General features: G+C 51.0%; 1 protein-coding gene across 7 annotated transcripts in view; it reads right to left on the bottom strand.

Moving 5' to 3' along the window:
• Positions 1-19,400, bottom strand: part of GRB10 (growth factor receptor bound protein 10) — a 183,395-nt gene that overhangs the window by 90,855 nt on the left and 73,140 nt on the right. For all 7 annotated transcript variants that reach the window (XM_058725536.1, XM_058725535.1, XM_058725529.1 and 4 more), the window contains one exon: positions 5,363-5,453. Coding sequence is in view for 4 of the 7 variants with exons in the window: in XM_058725529.1 (XP_058581512.1) it covers positions 5,363-5,453 (91 nt within the window). In the remaining 3 variants the exon portion in view is untranslated. The remainder of the gene's footprint in view (positions 1-5,362; positions 5,454-19,400) is intronic.

The raw sequence follows: 19,400 nt of genomic DNA, 5'->3' as shown, positions 1-19,400 counted from the left end.
GCTGGGTTGGCTTCTGCGTGGACCTAAATCTTCAGCTGTTCTGGGTAAACACCGAGGTGCACAACTGCTGGGTCGTACGGCAAGAGCAAGCTGAGTTTTGTAAGAAACCGACAGACTGCCCTCCAAAGCGGCTGCGCCATTTTGCATTCCCAGGAGCAATGAGAGTTTCTGTTGCTCTACATCGCTGTCAACACTGGGTGTTGCAATTTTGTCTTTGTTGCTGAGACCCTTTATCCATTTCGCCCCTATTTTCACATTTACAGGCATGAAGTCGTTCGTGGTGTTCTTGTCTGAACTCTGACGCGTTCTTCGCGTGGTTTTCCTGTGTGCCTTCTCCCTCCTGAGGGACTCTACTAGAGGTTCACAGTTTCGCCAGATTTTGCAAAAGACTAACATTTCGCTTGGTCCCTACCCATTGATACTTTCTTCACCATTCTCGTAATTTCTGATCTTAATTTTTGTAACTACTCCTTCTACGTTCCTTAGCGTTATCCATCTTTGATGTTCCTAATTTCCGTTTCTCTTCCAAGATTGAAAATGGAGTCTCAAATACAATTTAGCAGCAACATACAACTTCCTACCTGCAAGTACACTCATTTTACATTCAATTCTAAATGACTAACTGGTATTTTCATCGTGAGTTTCTCTGTAACCCAGGAGTCGGGTAACAGTGTGTTTTAAAGTTTCCATGCAGATTACACATTTTGTTTGGTTTCTGTTGACTTCTGATTTAATCACACTGGGTCAAAGAACGTGGCTTGCATGACATGGATCGCTTAAAATTTAGTGTTTTAGGGGCGCCTAAAAGCATCCAACTTTGGCTCAGGCCACGATCTCATGGTTCGTGAGTTCGAGCCCCACATCAGGCTCTGTGCCCACAGCTCAGAGCCTAGAGCCTGCTTTGGATTCTGTGTCTCCTTTTCTCTCTGCCCCTCCCCCTCATGGGCACGCTCTCTCTCTCTCTCTCTCTCTCTCTCAAAAATAAATATTTTTTTAAAAATTTAAAAACTTTAGTGCAGTTTTCCACACGTGGTTAACTTGAAAAAAAATTTTTTAAGTAGGATTCATGCCCAGTGTGGAGCCCAGCATGGGGCTTGAACTCAGAATCCTGAAGTCAAGACCTGAGCTGAGAATAAGAGTGGGATGCTTACCCGAATGAGCCACCCAGGTGCCCCTATGTGGTCAACTTTTTAAAAAGTTACACAGATTTTAGAAGATAATCAAGAGGGGGCACACAGATGGCTCAGTTGGTTAAGCTGCCAACTCTTAAAATTTTTTTTTAAGTGTTTATTCATTTTTTGAGGACAGAGAGAGACAGAGAATGAGTGGGGGAGGGAGAGAGAGAGAGGGAGACACAGAATCCGAAACAGGCTCCTGGCTCTGAACTGATAGCACAGAGCCCGACGTGGAGCTTGAACTCACAAACCACGAGGTCATGATCTAAGCTGAAGTCGGACGCTTAACCAACTGAGCCACCCAGGTGCCCCTAGGCTGCCAACTCTTGATTTTGACTCAGGTCATGACCTCACAGTTCATGAATTCAAGCCCTGCAACGGGCTCTGCACTCACTGCGTGAAGCCTGCTTCAGATCCTCTGTCTCCCTCTTTCTAGCCCTCTCCCGCTCACGCACTCTCTCTCAAAAATAAATAAACATTAAAAAAAATGTTTTAAAAAGAAAAGAATCAAGAGTCTATCTGTTGGATGCAGGGTTCTATGTATTTCTACCAATCGGGGCTTGTTAATACTGTTAACAGATATCCTTGGAATTACTCCTACACTCTTATTTAGTATTTTCTGCCTGACATCCTTTTTATTCTTCACATCCTGTTTTTCCTCCTTTCCTGGTGATGTCGGTTGTTTTTATTAAATACAGATTCTCTTATATCTTCTTCTGCTAGGTTACGAGTACAGATTTTACGCATATTCTTTCATTAGTTACAATCCATGTTTTAGATGCAGCTAAGATTTTAAAATACGTACGTAACTTAGTATACTTTTTCTTAACGTAGCCTCAAATCGTTTTACATTCTACTTCCCCCAACTGGGGTCTTATGATGACAGAATCACTCACGGAACAAACCTCACAAGACAGACAGACACACACACACACACACACACGCACGCGTGTGTGTGCTCCCAGGGTCTAATTATCATCCAACGTTCAGTTTAACCTTACTACTGTTCCCTACACTCCCGGCCTTTTCTTACTGAAGTACAGCTTTCAATCAATCTTTCAGGGAAGATTGCCAGTCACAAACATGCTCAATGTTTGCCCGAAAAAGCTTTATTTTGCTCTCAGTAGATGTCGCTATCCACTTTCAGGCAGACAGCCATTTCTCCCTCGACCCTCTGAAAACACCCCGTGTTATTTTCCGGCTGTGCCCAGGCTGGTTGTCAGTCCAAACGTCGTTCACGCACTGGGAAGTCTGCATTTCTCCGCAGATCTTCTCTTTGTCCTCTGTTTTCTAGATTCCTGCTAAATGCTTCTGGATGTGGATTAACCTTCCCCTTTCCTTTGAGTTCTCTGAGCACCCTCTGGGGTGCCTGGTGGCTCGGTCGGTTAAGCGTCCGACTTCAGCTCAGGTCACGATCTCACGGTTAGTGAGTTCGAGCCCCGCATCGGGGTCTGCATTGACAGCTCAGGGCCTGGATCCTGCTTCGGATTCTGTGTCTCCCTCTTTCTGCCCCTCCCCAGCTCTCACCCTCTCTCTCTCTCCAAAATAAGTAAACAGTAAAATATTAAAATGCCAATAACTGTTGGTGTAACAGCTCACTTCCAACACGTGGGCTCCTCACGCCCACCTGTTTCTGTCATTTCTTCCCATCGTGCGCGTCACAGTGTCCGGTCCTTCATGACACTCTTCTGTCATTCACCGCCCTGAGTGTGACACACACGCTTCCCTCGAAGCCTTTGACAGACTTCTCTTCGCTGCGTATGGAAACGCGACCTGCTGACTTGGGTGGCTCACTTCTCAGTAGGAGATGGAGAATCACCTGTCCTGCGGTGCAGCCAGGCTGAGTCCTTCTGACTGTCCTGTTTTACAAGCTCTGTGTGCAGAATTACTGAGGAGTGGAGGGAAAGGTGTTCAATGTCACAGGTGAAGACGCATTCATTCATTCCCTGAGACCCTGCCTCAGGTGCGGGGACGCATCAGACCCTCAGCTTCAACTATGGGCTGCGGAGCTCCGGAGCAGGAGAGGGGATCTGCTCTGTTCCACGTGGAGCCCACCCTGCCTTCGGTGTGCAGCCCTCCCTGCCACCACCCGAGCAGGCGTGACATCTACAGGATGCTTGAAAGTACACCTTGGATGTCGTCAAACCTTAAAGAAGCTTTAAGCTTCAAAAAGTTCTTTCAAGGGGCACCTGGGTGGCTTAGTCGGTTGAGCAGACGCTCACGGTTTCGACTTCGGCTCAGGTCACGGTCTCACGTTTTTGTGGGATCGAGCCCCATGTGGCGCTCAGTGCTGACAGCACGGAGCCTCCTTGGGACTCTCTGTCTCCCTCTCTCTCTGTCCCTCCCCCACTCTTGCTCTCTCTCTCAAAATAAACAGAGAAACGTTAAAAAGGAAAAAAAAAAGTTCTGGGGCACCTGGGTGGCTCAGTCAGTTAAGTATCTGACTTCGGCTCAGGTCACGATCTCACGGTTTGTGAGACTGAGTCCCGTGTTGGCTCCGCAAATAACAGTGTGGAGCCTGCTTGGGATTCTCTCTCTCTCTGCCCCTCGCCTGCGCACGTACACACTCTCTCTCAACATAAATAATTTAAAACTAAATAAATAAGCTCCTTCTGTGTAAATTTCCTTCTATCTAGTCAATTTTCTTGACTAAAAGCGTTGACGTAGACTTGTGTATGAACATTAATACCAAAACTTAGATTATTTCACCTTAAATGAGACCACTGCTAAGCAGTGCAATGTAATAAATTAAAATTTTCCAAAGTTTCAAAGCCGACATTAACGATATTCCTCTTTCTTGTTACAAGTTTTTAAAAAGACGACCAGGAAAGTCACAGAAAAGCCTGACTGTTTTATGAATCTTCTAACACTTGAGGAAACATCTCTTTGACTTCCTATGAAGCTCCCAGCTTTTATTTTTGCAACATTCCATCCTCTTTCTGCTTAAGCAATTTAAAAAACCTGATTATTCTAATTCCTCCCACCTCTAAACCCTACAATTTATTGGACTTAACTTCTGTAGGAATCCACACCGTGAGTCATGTGCCTTTTTCCTGGTCCCTCCCCCCAAACCAGACTGGGTCCCTTCTTGGGCTGCCCGCCCCATATCAAAGCATGTATCCCTAAGACCCAATTTGCTTTTAACCCCTGTCCTTTCTTTTCTACGATGATCCCATCAGAAATTAACACAAGGGGAACAGAAGAAATCACAGAAAGGTGGAGAATTACCAAGAGCACAGACACACAAAACCAGCCTAAGTGCAAATATGGAAATGCCAAAATCAGGGCGCCTGGGTGGCTCAGTCGGTTAAGCCCTCCAACTTCGGCTCAGGGCATGATTTCGCGGCTCGTGGGTTGCAATCCCACTTCGGGCTCTGGGCTAACAGCTCAGATTCTGTGTCTCCCTCGCTCTCTGCCCCTCCCCCACTTGGGCACACACTCTCTCTGAAAAGCAAATAAACATGAAAAAAAGAGTGCCAAAATCCACAAGATTTCACCATGGAGGAGCCCTGGATAGGTAACATCAAGTTGCCCTTAAGTTGCATCCTTAGATAAATCTCCGTAGAACTGACTGTGAAGTTTTGCCCACTGAAGAGAAAGACAGCTTTCCCCTCGCTACCGTTAATTTATATGACAAACCCTGTGAGCGTTCCAAGCACCAAAAATCACCTCTCTGCCTTCTCCAATAGCTTAAGACACATCTTGCTTCTGGACGGACGACATAAATGGAGGGAAGACACAGAGAGGCTCACAGCTCAAGGCTCTGATGGCCGGATGCTTTAGCACGGGGTAGAGCTCGGGGACAGGGGCGTGGCGGGGCCACTGTCCCGCGCAATACTGGCTCCTTGCAAAAGGAACACTGAGTCCTTTTTTGTCCAAGTGGAAATCCTCTTTGGAGGATCGCTTTCGGTTAGCAAAGACAAGTACGGAGGTAGGTCTTCCGCAAAAGCGAACTAGCGGAAAACGGACTTTCCAAAAGCAGGGGGCACCTGTATATGAAGATCTCACAGCCACGCATTTTCTCCCCGTTTTTGAATTTGTTTTCCTTAAAGGGGAGAAGAGCCAAGGCCAGAATCTTCTCGGATGAGGGGCAGGAACGATTTCTTGGCATACAGAGCCCCAGCACGTGGCAAAGTCACAGTCAGAAGGTAGGGCATCTGGGTCACCATGATTTTGTCGTTTCTTACCCTGGTGATTGGTGAGTCGGTCAGGCTGCGCTGGGAAGCCAGGTCCTGCCAGGTCTCGTGGGCTGACGGGGGGTGTCTGCTCCACCTGGTCCTGCAGAAGATAGGAACACAAGGGCTTCGGTCAAAAGTTCACACTTATCCACATCCACCATGGCTCGCATTGCCTTCTTCCTGTTTCTTCAATTTCTTTACCTTTCTAGTTCTCAAGGACAGTTGTTTAAAGTACACCGGATGGGGCACCTGGGTGGCTCAGTCGGTTAAGCGTCCGACTTCAGCTCAGGTCATGATCTCGTGGTTCGTGGGTTCAAGCCCTGCGTCGGGCTCTGTGCTGACAGCTTGGAGCCAGGAGCCTGCTTCGGGTACTGTGTCTCCCTCCCTCCCCAGCTTGCACTCTGTCTCTCCTCTCTCTCTCTCAAAAATAAATAAACATTTTTAACGTAACATAACATAAGGAAGTTAATCGTGAGAAGGTACCACTCTGTTTAGCAAGGGAGTCAGGACAGAAGTTACTCTCTGTTTCTGGCTTCAACTGCTTTGCCTGAAGAGCAACTCAAAAAGAATTACTGTCAACCGCTGGATTTAAGCAATGAATATAAATAATTAGCATTCCAGGGAGCACACGCATTTTCTGCAACAATTACTGGTAATCAAGCCCCAGGCGGTCTGTTATCTGGTACGGAAACATCCAGAGTCTGCCTTATAATTGGCCCCCCTCTACCAAGCGGGAGGGCTCGGTGGCATTTTTTAAGATGTCAAGATGAGGACAACAATCTTAGGCAAAAGTTACAACAGCAATATTACGACCAGCTCCACAACTCTAGCAAAATGTCTTCATGAGACTTAGAACCAAGCCAATGAAAGACGCATTAAAATACGGGCAAAGAAAACGGGTCCTTTAAGATTTACACGCTTGTAACAAAATACTAGCAGGAATTAACCTGGGGTGGAAAGAGGTCAAATTTCTCTTCCAGATTTAAGAAATTTTGACCATGCACATGTATTACCTCTGTAATTAGCTTTTAGAACTCTGTCTGCAAAACACATCGGCTCTAAGAGTAATAATATGTTGGCAAAAATAACAGCCAAATTCATCAACCTCATCCCTACCTCTGCACAGGAACCGCAGACTGCCTCGGGTGGAAATGTTCCACGTGCCTGGGCACCCGCACCAGCCACTGTGCACAGAGCCTACACTGCCAGCGGGACTCCCACTTTACAGATGAAAACACTGAGGCTCAGGAAGGTTATGTCCACCTTACTACCCCTGCTGGGAAGGGGCATCCCGGGGATTAGAACCCAGGCAGTGGGGCTTTTAGATCCCAAGTGCCTTTCCACCAAGCTGCCCAAGAAACTCCAAGAAACTCATTCATTTTGAGGAAGTTGCTTTATCACCCGAATGTTCCCCCAGCAAGTGGCTGCCTGTCCAGAGCCTGGGAGCATAGAAACGGATGGGCGATACTCTACGCCCTCCACCGTGTACACGCTGACCGACACGTATACACGTGTGGGTGTGGTCAATGCAGTGCTGGGGCCGCTCTCTAGAGCTGGGGAGGCAGATTCGGGGGCACTGGGGAGATAGTCCAGAAGGTTCAACCCACCGACATCTACCCCTCAGAAGGACGCGGCTCACTCCCTGGGGAGGCCCAGCCACCGTCACCCCTTCCCCCAGAAAATCTGGGCAAAACGGATCAAAGCCCCAAGGTGTGAGAGAATATTCTCACTGCTTCTCTCCCTCCAAAACAAACGGCGTTCTTTTTTTTTTTTTTTTTAAAAGATGTAATACCTGCTAACTATGAAAATCTAGATGCTAAAGAAAAGCACAAAGAAAAAAAATCCAAATGAGCCTCTCTCCTCTCACCCGGGGATGGATCCTATCAGTTTTCGGTCTGTTCTCCCAGAGAGAAGACAAAATGCACAAACATGATACGTACGTCTGTGCGTGACGTTTGAATTACTTACGGAGAACGTGTAGGGGACATCTGGACCGCATGGGGTTACAAATGATCCCGCTAAAAAACGGATTCAGAATCAAAGGACACACGTTACTGAATTTGAGCCTATCTTTCTGAAATCTCCCATGGCAACGGAGCATCTCAATCAGCACTTCCAAGCCCTGGACCACTCCCCTAGGCGGGTGTGCAACCTGACTTTAGTCCTTCAAGTGACATTAATCCATTCCATACTGGTGAGCATACGGTTAGTTAAGAACGGGTTTCTGGGGCGCCTGGGTGGCTCAGTGGGTTGGGCGTCTGACTTTGGCTCAGGTCATGATCTCACGGTTCCTGAGTTCGACCCCTGTGTCGGGCTCTGTGCTGACAGCTCGGAGCCTGGAGCCTGCCTCGGATTCTGTGTCTCCCTCTCTCTCTGCCCCTCCCCTGCTCGTGCTCTGTCTCTTTCAAAAATAAACGAACATTAAATAAACGAGAAAGAAAGCAAGCAAGCACAAACGGAAGTTTCTGATTAGAAAAGAAGAGATGGGCTGGTCTGGAGGACACAAAGTCTGGAGACAAGAGGACACCACCAGGAGCCCCAATGAGGTGCTGAGGACGGAACTGGGCTGTTGGGGTTAGTGCACAAGGTGGTACCCCAGACCCCCAAATGGAGCAAAGCCTCCCCTTCCGGGTTCACCCCTCCCCCTCTGCTAGTGTCTGCCATTTCAGCCGGCATTTCCCCATCCTTGCCATCGGGATACGTATTTTTTCTTTCTCTCCCAAATTGTAAAACAAGCAGGTATGTTTTGGGGAAGCACAGAGCAGATGGAAAATAAAAATGAACCTGAATCCCACGACGGCAGGTGGGGTAAGTGATAGCTCTCCTGTGGACCCTGCACCACTACTGTGCACAGCCAGACACTGGAAATCACACGGGGTCAATGATTTGGGGTTCTGCTGCCTTCCCCTCCCCGGTTAACACTACGAGATGCTTTTTTTTTTTTTAATTTTTTTTTTTATGTTTATTTATTTTTTCCAGAGACAGAATGTGAGCAGGGGAGGGGCAGAGAGAGAGAAAGACACAGAATCGGAAGCAGGCTCCATAATCTGGGCTGTCAGCACAGAGCCCGACACGGGGCTCGAACCCACAAACTGTGAGATCATGACCTGAGCTGAAGTCAGACATCCAACCAACTGAGCCACCCAGGGGCCCCTATTTTATTTTTTTTTAATGTCTATTTTTGAGAGAGAGAGAGAGAGAGAGAGAGAGAGAGAGAGAGAGAGAGAGAGGATGAGCAGGGGAGAGGCAGAGAGAGAGGGAAACAGAATCTGAAGCAGGCTCCAGGCTCTGAGCCATCAGCACAGAGCTGGACGCAGCACTCGAACCCACAAACAGTGAGATCACGACCTGAGCCAAGGTCGGACACTTAACTAAGCCACCCAGGCACCCGTACAAGATGGTATTTGAAAGCCTTGGTAAATACTGTTTTCAGATTCCAAACTACTCTAGTGAACACCTGCAGCCACTTGCAAATCTCAGCATCAAACAACAATCCAAGAAACACCTCTGTGCATAAAACTGTCCACATTTCTGATTATTTGCATCGGATCCCTGAAAACAGAACCACCGGGCCAAAGGTTTCATGCGCATTCTTGTTTTTGAATCTAGATACATTCTGTGAAACTCTTGTCTGTATCGCTTTACCCTTCCACCCAAAACAGAGAACCGCCCACTTCATAATATCTGTGGCACGCTGACACTGGTGATTTTTCTGGAATTTTTTTCTGGCCAATGCCGGAGGTAAACCGTGGCCTCAGCCTGTGGTTTTTGGTGCAGGTCTTAAATGCCGAAGTTGACCATTTCTCATAGCTCATTAGGCCTTTCTCTTTCTTCTTCTGGACTACCCTCAGACAGGTCAGCTAGACCGAGGGCACCGGGGCTTTCCGGGCGAGCCACAGCCCACCCACCCCTCGGGAGCTGAGCCCCTTGGGGCCAGTTACCTGGAGTCTGAGTCAACTGGTTCATCTGGAAAATGCGTTAAATGACCCCCCTCCAGAAGGTTTATTGGCAGAAGGTTTGTTTACACCCTGATGTGCAAAGCCAGGGCCCAAGGCTTGGGAGAGCACCCCCCAGGGTGGCCTGTGGATTCCTCCGCCCACTGGAAACTCTGGTTTATTCCTCAAATCCTTCCAGGATGAGCTCTTCATGTGGTAAGAAACACAGTTGACTGCTATTCGCAGCAAATGCTTTTCCCATCCTGTCTGCCGTTTTAACTATACTTTTGATTCTCACAAGTTCAGTTCAAGGTAGGCAAGTGCCCTGACCTTTTCTTTTCAGTTCACTGCTGCCAGCTTGATAACTGCCCTTGCCCTCTCTCAAGGAATCTGGAGAGCATCCATGTATGTTCTACTTGGTCCCTTTTCTGACTTGATGTACTCTGACTCATCCCTGTCTCGGACGTTTATTTTGGTGGAAAGGACGCAGTGAGACCAGATACTGGCTCCAGTGCGCTCTGCCCTTTTGCCTGAGCTGGAAGGTCACCTTCATCCCACCTTATAATCTCCACACGTGAGAGCCTCAGCCACCCAGATCTGCTGGTTCCTGAGTCCCGGCCACACTCTCTGTATCACATCTTCTGACACGTTTCCAGGGGCACACGCTCGTCCTCCTCTTCCTTTTACATGAATTCCTCATTTTCTTCTAGAATTGCTTCCAGGGTTTGCTTAAATTATTAAAACATCTCTTCTGGGGGTGCCTGGGTGGCTCAGTTAAGCAGCCGACTTCGGCTCAGGTCATGATTTCATGGTTCATGGGTTCGAGCCCCACATCGGGCTCTGTGCTGACAGCTCAGAGCCTGCAGCCTGCTTTCGATTTGGGGTCTCCCCCTCTCTCTGCCCCTCCCCTGCTCATGCTTTCTCTCTCTCTCTCTCTCTCTCTCTCTCTCTCTGCTCTCTCTCTCTTAAAAGTGAATTAATGTTAAAAAGGAAAGAAAGAAAGAAAGAAAGAAAGAAAGAAAGAAAGAAAGAAAGAAAGAAAGAAAGAAAGAAAGAAAGAAAGAAAGAAAGAAAGAAAAGAATGGGGTGCCTGGGTGGCTCAGTAGGTTAAGCATCTGGCTCTTGGTTTTGGTTCAGGGCATGATCTCACAGTTCGTGAGTTCGAGCCCCACATCGCGCTCTGTGCTGACAGCTCAGAGCCTGGAGCCTGCTTCCGATTCTATGTCTCCCTCTCTCTCTGCCCCTCCCTCCCTCTCTCTCTCTCTCTCTCTCTCTCTCTCTCTCTCTCAAAAATAAATGTTAAATTTTTTTTTAAATTCTCTTCTATAGCATTTACTTACATATAAATGAGTAATTAGTAATTAGTACTCATTAGGAATACACGTGTTGGTAGTGAACCGTCTGGTGGAAATCAGACCACAGGTACGTGGGGAGAGGATAAACCAAGGGTAAGAGGGTCAGCCTTCCTACCACCCCCCTAGGCCCCACCCAGCCCGTCCGTCTGGGACACATAAGCCCCCGGGGCATCCCCTGAACCCATTCAGGCCCTAGACTAACCTGACACCACTGAGATATCTTTCTAGAATACAAGTAACTTTCCAGATTTAGCAAATAAAAATACAGGATGTCCCGTGAAACCGGCATTTCAGATAGACACCCTACCCGCTTTTTGGTGTAAGTATGTCTCAACTTACATGGGACTTCGCCTAGAAAGAAACAAAACAAAACAAAAAAAAAACAAAACAAAAAAAAAGCTTTTGTAGTTTGTCTAAATTTAACTGGGCATCCTATACTTTATCTGGCAACTCTACACCTCAAGGACTGTCAAAATCCGACAGGGATGCATGACAAAGTACAGCAGTAAGAGCGAAATTTCGAAGCGTGGCTCATTTGCTCGTATATAAAACTCCCAGGTCAATAAAAACCGTCCTTCTAAAAACTGAACAGATAGACGCTTCAGTCAAGAGTCCTGTTATCCTGGGAAGCGAAAGCAGATGGAACAGTATGAGAGACGGTAGCATTTGTAAAATACGGCCAGCAGGGAGAGGCTAACCGCCCCCACCCCATGGCTCCGGAAGGTCAAGGCGCAAACGTCCCTCCGCTCTTCAAAGGCAAACAGTGGCCCCCGGCCAGGCTCAGGGTGATGAAAACCCGGCCAGGAGTAACAAGCCTGTCACTGTGCGGCTGGGTCTCCCAGGGCTCCGTTTTTCTGTTTGTCCGGGTGGGTTTCCCGTTCCAGATTAGCCAGCCTCCCCGGAGGGTCAGGGGCCGATCCTACAGAGCTTCCTCCTTGGCAGGAGGCCCGGGGCCTGGAGGGAAAGTCCAGGATTCTTCTCCGAAGGTGGCTGCTAGCAGCTACGGCTTCTTCAAACCCGAGCCCTTCGTCACTGGGCCATCTACGCCTCTGGGGAAGGTGGGAGCCCGGGACAGTGAACCGAAGCCCCTTCAGTGGCCGAGCAGGTCACTTCACTGTCTGGGGCTGGACTGCCCCCCAGACCCGCGTGGCTGTAGAAACACTTTCCAGAGTTGGAAACGGGCGTCCTGTGGAGCGGGGCAGACACACTGCCTCCGTGAATAGGAAGGAGAGTGGCCTCCTGCAGCGTAAAGCTGTGCTGAGTGATTTTGTTCCGAGCTGAGGGGGCCGGGGTTATGAGCCTGCAAGGTCAGCCGCAGCCGGCATGCCAGTCCTGGAGCCCCCGTGGGACATGCCGATGGGGCACGGGGAGGCGGAGGATGGGATGAGGCATGGATCATCCAGCTGGACTGTGCTGTCTTCTAGAAAGTTCCTTCGTGAGCCATACTTCTGGGAGTTGCAGGAATGCGCCCGCCCCCCCTCCTCGCTCCTCCAGGCCTCTTGCTGGCCCCAGGCTGGCTTCTCCGGACCCCTCCAGGCCCTCCCTGAAATACTCTTCCTCTCTCATTGGGCACATGCCTGCTGCACACAGGCAGGTGCTTAACCTACCTCTCTCTGCCGATGGAGCACTGATGTTTCATTTTATCTATTTATTTTTTTCAACAATTATTCATTTTTAAGAGACAGAGATGGGGGGCGGGGGCCAGAGAGAGGGAGACACACGATCCGAAGCAGGCTCTAGGCTCTAAGCGGTCAGCACAGAGCCCGACGCAGGGCTTAAACTCACGGATGGTGAGATCATGACCTGAGCCGAAGTCGGTCGCTTAACCGACTGAGCCACCCAGGCACCCCAAGAACCCAAGGTTTTAAAGGTTATATGTAAAGGGTACCTCGAGCCGGGGTCTGAGCCTGGTAGGCCTGGCTGTCCATGGGGTCAGACCCCACCCCAGAGTAGCGCATGAGCCTCTCCAGGCAGAATGCAAACTCCCAGGCCCGTGGGCCCGCAAGGCCCTCATTTCAAAGGTGGGGCTGAGTCTGAGCTCCTTACCTCAGGTGGTTTGCTTACACGGAATATTCCAGGGGCCACCTTCCTGGCCTGGCTTCCTTCCAGCTCAAAGGCACAGTTCACAGCAGGCATGCCTCCCCATCCTGCTCTGCCCAGGGATTCTTCACTATCTGGAATGTTCTCCGCCTTGTCCTCCACACACACCATCCACTCATCCTCAAGGCCTGAGAAGCTGCTTCCTTCAGGCGCCTTCTCTGACAGCCCAGATGAAAATGGCCCCATACCCCTCGTCCTGCTGCACTCTTTAATTCAAAGTGGGAAGTAGGAGGGCGAGCTGACCAGCGCGTGCCCCTTGTCCCTGACAACCCCAGATCTGGGGCAGGGACGCCTCTGCCCCCCCGGGGAGGCAGTGAGGGTGAAGGCCAGGGTGGAAGGAATATCACGGAGCACTGTCACCAGGGCACGTCCCCACCTGCATGAGCCTGGCAGGACACACTTTCCATGAGACACATCACAGCACGGCCTGGGCACACACAGGGCCTGACTCCACACACGTCAGCTGCCCACGCATCCTGTGACAAGCGGGGCTTCAAATAAATCGGTGCCCACACTGGCTGCCGAACGCACAAAAGGAACACCGCTCTTGAGACACAGACTGGGCGGTTTGAGCAGTTCCTTATCTGAATAAAAATACAGGACCAACGCATGCGTGCTTCAGAGAACATGTGAGTGTAACGGTCAGCGCGGTATCTGCCAGGTAACAAATGGGAGCGTACTGCTGAAGGCCAGACTCCGGGGTCAAATCCCAGTCTCCCACCTGTCAGTGTGAGACTTTGTGCAACTGTGTGCTTCCTTGGGGCAGACTGGCGGCTTCAAACGTTGGCTGGGGGGAATAAATTCGGGCGATGTAAACCAAGGACTTGTCCAGCAAGGAAAGGTTCCAGGTGTCCGTGAACAGCAGGCACCGACACAAATACTAAACAGCTGGGACAAGATGTCTGTAAGAGACGTCTCTGTCTCCAGTGGGCGTCAGGGCTGTGTCCTTGGCCCCACGCAATGTACAATCTTTTCAAGGACCTGAATGAAGGCACAGAAGGTGCCCTTAATTACTCTAAGATAACCCAACATTAACACCACCTGGTACGGAACGAGGGGATTCGAAATGTCTTCACCCAGTGAGGATGCTCCATCAAAACCCATGAGCTGAAATCCTAATGCAGACAGATTTCAAATACTACAGGTACACCAGGGGCACCTGGGGGGCTTAGTCGGTTAAGCATCCCACTCTTGGTTTCTGCTCAGGTCATGATCTCACTGTTCGTGAGTTCAAATCCTATGGCAGGCTTTTCACTGGCAGCACAGAGCCTGCTTGGGATTGTCTCTCTCTCTCTCTCTCTCTCTCTCTCTCTCAAAAAAAATAAATAAACTTAAAAAATAAAAATAAAAATAAATGTCACAGGGACACCAAACCCGGAAACAAACAACAATGCATGAGAACAGCGTGGGCAAGGGGAAGGGGCTGTCCAGGGAGGCCGGCCTGAAAATGCAGTGAAAGCCAAGCCAGAGGGGCTCTCCCAGCCCTCCCACACCCTGCCCTGCGCTGCCCTGGCAAATGCCACCGCTAGGGCCTTGTCCCACCAGGCGGCCCCCTCCCCACCCACTGCAGCCCACCGCCTGGTGAGGTCATGGGTCCCTCTCACATGCAACAAGCCAGTGCTTCTGAAGCTCGGTATGTGAAACACAGTCACCCTGGGTCTTGTCACTTGATACAAAACACAGGTAAAGGTGTAAGACAAATCGGAATTCAATTCTAGAAGGGAACGCGCTGTCTTACAGTCTACTGTAAATTCCCCGCATCCAATGCCCACGGGGTCAGCTGCACACATCACTCTATAACTTCCAGACGGACACAGTTAGGGGTGGTCAAGATTTCACACTGGGCCTCCCTCCAGCTACAGACGATCACCAATATTCATGAAAACGGACTAATTTTTCAGTAATTACTCACCACGCCAGCCCTCCTGTGTAGTGAGAGTAATGCTTCCTATTTATATGGTACTGATGCAAGCTGCTGACTCAACCACACACATACCTGGATCTACACTCATCAGAGAAATAAAACCTCGTCTCTGAAAGAGGAGGACACCAAGCGTGGCAGCGACAAGGCCACTATTTAGAGAACCGTCCGATTTCCATGAGAACTTCGTTGTGCCCAAGCACCACAGACCTAAACAGACAGACTGCCCCATAAACACCATATTGAGACACTTCCTTCTACACAATTAGCTCTAAGTGTCTTGATCCTTGACGTCGTAAAGCGAAAGTAGCGGACGAATTGCCTTTCTTTCCTTTTTTTTAATGTTTATTTATACTTGAGAAAGAGACAGAGAGCGAGCAGAGGAAGGGAGAGAGAGAGAGGGAGACACAGAATCTGCGACGGGCCCCAGGCTCGGAGCTGTCAGCACAAGAGCCCGACGCGGGGCTCCAACTCACAGACTGCGAGATCACAACCTGAGCCCATGTCGGACGCTCAAGTGACTGAGCCAGCCAGGCGCCCCTTTTTTATTTACTTTTTTTTAAGCAGCTTTACTGGGATAGAAGTTACACGAACATAAATGTAATCTGCGCATCTGTGTGCCATCCCACGAATGTCAGTGTAATTACAGCACTCGTACGATTATCACCACCATCTAAATTTAGAACGCTTCCATCACCCTACAAAGAAACCTTGTGCCCAGAGCCTGTCGATCCGAACGCACGGCTTCCCCCAAATTCCCTTTGCCGCCTCAATTTTCTTCCCGTCTTTTGATCTGGCGTGCCCACCTCAGTGAGGCAGCCCACCTCATTGGCTAAGAACGCTGGCTCTAGGGTTTCTAGAAATCAGTAGTTGAGTAGCCTGGGGAAGACCACTAGAGCTCACCGTGTCAGGGTTTGGAACATTCAGGGTGATCGCGCACGTGAAGCGTCACGGTTAAGTTCCTAGTGGCTGTTTTCACAGACACCACGACTCATCCGTCTGTTACGGCCGTCTCCCTCACCTCCGTCTCCCCCGACCTCCTCGGTCGCCTCCACCTGCTCTGCCTCCAAGACCCCCGTCTTCACCTCCTTCATCACCACCTGTAGCGTGAGAACCGCGAGAAGGGCCATCTGTGCACAGCTGACGGCACGGCGAACCCGAGGTACGTAGGTGACTAGATGGCGCACGTTCGGGTCATGTGGGTCCGACTCCCTTGGAGTTTTCTCTTCCTGCAGCGGGTCCCACCGACGGCAGAGCGGCTTCTGATACCGTGTCCCCGGCAGGAGACCCCAAGTGCACAGGCAACGGGATCCCCGGGCTGTGGACTCGCTCACTCAGCCGTTTGTGAAGAGAACGGGAATAGCTTCCGGGAAGAAGTGGGCCCCACCAAGTCCCTAAACCCGCAGGGCTCACGGGGCTTCTGCCCCCGACTCAGCCCTGATCCAGAACCCCGCCGGCCTCCTCGGCAGCCCCCAAAGGACAAATCCCCTCTTCCCGTGTGCGAGGCCTTCTACCCGCATCCGGGACTTTAATTCTGGACATGCTGACCGGGGGAGCACAATTGAGAACTAGCTGTAAGTGGCCAGTAAGCTGGCCCAGGCTGTGCGGCAGGAAGGAGATGGGAGGTAGGTAGGCCCAGGCTGTGCGGCAGGAAGGAGATGGGAGGTAGGTGGGCCCAGGGACAGGGGGACAGCTATCACACCGGGGGTGCAGGCCTGGAGGTCAGAAGTTGGGGCCCCCATGATGTCACAAGGGGGGGGGGCTCTGTGTCTCAGGAGCTCTAGTGAAAGGGCGGTGAGTTCCAGCCGATACAGCGACTGTGGCTCAGAGAAGAAGGCAAACGTCTCAGGGGGCGTCATTCCAACTGGTAAGAAGCATGATGGCAGAAACACTCCACCGTGGCCACAGCCCCATGTTTCCTGTGCCCCTAATTCTCCCGCCCACTCTTGCTTTCGTGAAGGCTGATGGTTTTCCAAAGTCATTCACTTACCGACTTTAGACCAACAAGGGCCCCTGCCCAAACCACAACGCTGTTATCAGCTTTTTAATGGCTATTTCAGTCACCCAAGGGGATCTCTGGGACTCTAGAGAAGGTCAATGGGAGGAAGACGAAGGCCACGCAGGTTTTCCCAGGCTCTCTGGGAAGGGAGCACGCCCCTCCCCGGCAGGAGTCACTCGTTCCCACCCACACACGCCGTCTGCCCAGGCGCCGGGCACCCCTCCTGGTGGGGGAGCCAATGAGTCAGAGTCGATGGGCACTTGCCCAATGACCGGGTCACCCGGTGCTGCGTGGCTGCCCACATATTACTTAACACAGAAGAGCAAACGCAGGTTCTGCGTGTGATATGAAACAGGAAGGACAGGGGCGCCTGGGGGGTTCAGTCGGTTGAGCGTCCGACTTGGGCTCAGGTCATGATCTCACACTCCATGAGTTCGAGCCCCGCGTCGGGCTCTGTGCTGACAGCTCGGAGCCTGGAGCCTGCTTCCAATTCTGTGTCTCCCTCTCTCTCTGCCCCTCCCCCACTCACCCTCTGTCTCTCTCTCTCTCTCTCTCAAAAATAATAAACATTAAAAACAACAACAACAACAACAAACAGGAAGTCCTGAAGGCCTCCCTATTCATTAAAGCATCTCTGCACCAGGCCCCCCCCATGCCCTTTTGTCCTCCTCTATCCCCAACCACCCCCAGAAGGGAGGCATTATCATGGTGGCCTCCGTGGTGGCATTACCATGGAGGCATTACCACAAGATGACTTAATGGAGGCCTGGCTGCTCGCCAAGGCAGATCCCCAGAGGATACCCCGCTTTCCGCTACACATGCGGTTTGTCCTCTGGGACCCACCCCCCTCCCTTGTGAAAAGGAAAATGAACAGAGACCAAAACATCCGCACGTACTAAAATAGGGTGAATTTGCTAGGATGGTCGGCTAAGGGGCACCTGAACCGTCTTCAAGGTCCACGGTGACTTAGCAGTCTGGGAAGTGAGACGATACGGAAATCACAGAGCTGCTAGTTAATAAGGCTGCCAATCTCAGCCCTCACAGTGCTTCCCGGGGATCGGGCAAAACGCAACACGGGGAATGAGAACAATCCGACAGTGAAACCACAGACTTCCAGTGGAATCAAATAGGTTCTGACTCTGCCCCAGCGAGCCCTGGCCGGCCAGGACTCCAAGTTCTGGAAGAGAGGCATCATTCCAGGTGTCCCACCTGCTGTCCCCGCCCCTCCCCTGCGCATGCACAGACTGACTGTGTGCTGAGGTTCAAGGGACCAGGCCAAGAGGCCACGTAAGAGCGGAACCCCTCCCGGAGGCAAAGGGAAGGAAGTCCCCCAGCTGCATACAGACATCAACCGAAGGACAGAGCACAGGTGCTAACAAAAGGCGGTGCGGTGCCCTAAGCCAGCACAGCTTGGACACGGAGGTGATCTGGTTCAAAGTCCTGGTGACCTGGTCGTGGCAACCATCCCTCAGCGTCTCAAGGCTTGAGCTGCCTCGTCTGAAACGTGGATCACGATCCTGAGGCGTCCCTGACGGGGCACACAAAACCCCTGCAGACAAGCGCCCCGACTTCTTTGTCTCAAAGCTTCCCGCTTGCTCTTGGCCACACCGGCCCCTGCAACATCTACACTCGAACCTCGGGCGGCGAACCCCGTGCCCCACTGTCGCAACAATCAATGGGGTCGGCGCTATCCCCACGTAGCGGGTGCACGGCCCAACCACACCGCGTGCCCCCAGTTAGCAGAAGGAGAAGAGACATCCTCTTCCTCGAACTCTTTAATGCTGAATTTCAAAACTGGAAAGGGCTTTCATTTGTCCTGGTTGACCAGGAAAAAGCCCCAGGGTTTAATATGATGTAATCCTTGGTGGCCCTTCCTCATTTCTACAGCCCTCTGGCCAAGCCTGGGGCAGAGGGCCAGGGGTGAACGGCAGCCCGAGGTCAGGAATCTGGAGGCAGGATGAGGTAAGCTGAGGCTGGCAAAGAGCTCCTGCCTGGGTCCCCACGCCGCACCTCAACCCGGTGTGATACTCTTCAGGGGGCAGATTCAAGAGCAGGGAAGGGCAGAAAGAAGCTTCCAGAAGCATGCTGAAGGGCATGGCTGTCAAGTCGGGGTGCCGCTCCCTTGAGGCGTATCTCCCACGGGGCTTTGTGCAAAGCAAGTGGCCAAGAAAGAGCGAATGACCCCCAGGACCCCGGGAGCTGCTGGAGGCCACTACACGAGATGCGGTCAGCCCTTCCCTGTGGCCAGGGAGGACTGTGGGCTCCCAACCCCCGCATGGGTCACAAAAAGCTGTTCATCACATCCTCTGTGAATGAAAACCCTCGCTGTGATGTGAGCCAAATGTTTATAAATCACCCCTGTGACAAACTCTAAGCTTCCGTGCAAATAAACTCACTCTCTGCACCTGTTTCCTCATCTAGAAAGGGAGGTCTTTGGACCCCACGATCTCTATTATTTCTCTTCGGCTCCTAAGCTGGTTCTGCACACTCCCTAACAATGCGGTGAGCCTAACCTAGTCCCAGAACCAGGGTTAAAACATACCACCTGTCAAGACGGGAGTATCAGGACGGAAGGGACCCTCTCTCCTTAAAAAACTAAAACACTGAAAAGAGTTTTCATGCACGTTGGATGACAGGCGGCACGGGATCGTATCCCTGACAGAGACAGACAAACGAGATCAGCCCGACCAGTGCCCCACTCGCTGCCCGGAGAGCTCCCCATCCACAGCACCAGGAA

Source organism: Neofelis nebulosa, chromosome 4 (assembly GCF_028018385.1).
Source record: "Neofelis nebulosa isolate mNeoNeb1 chromosome 4, mNeoNeb1.pri, whole genome shotgun sequence".
In the NCBI taxonomy this organism is placed as follows: Eukaryota; Metazoa; Chordata; class Mammalia; order Carnivora; family Felidae; genus Neofelis; species Neofelis nebulosa.
This window is presented reverse-complemented; position numbering and strand designations above follow the sequence as displayed.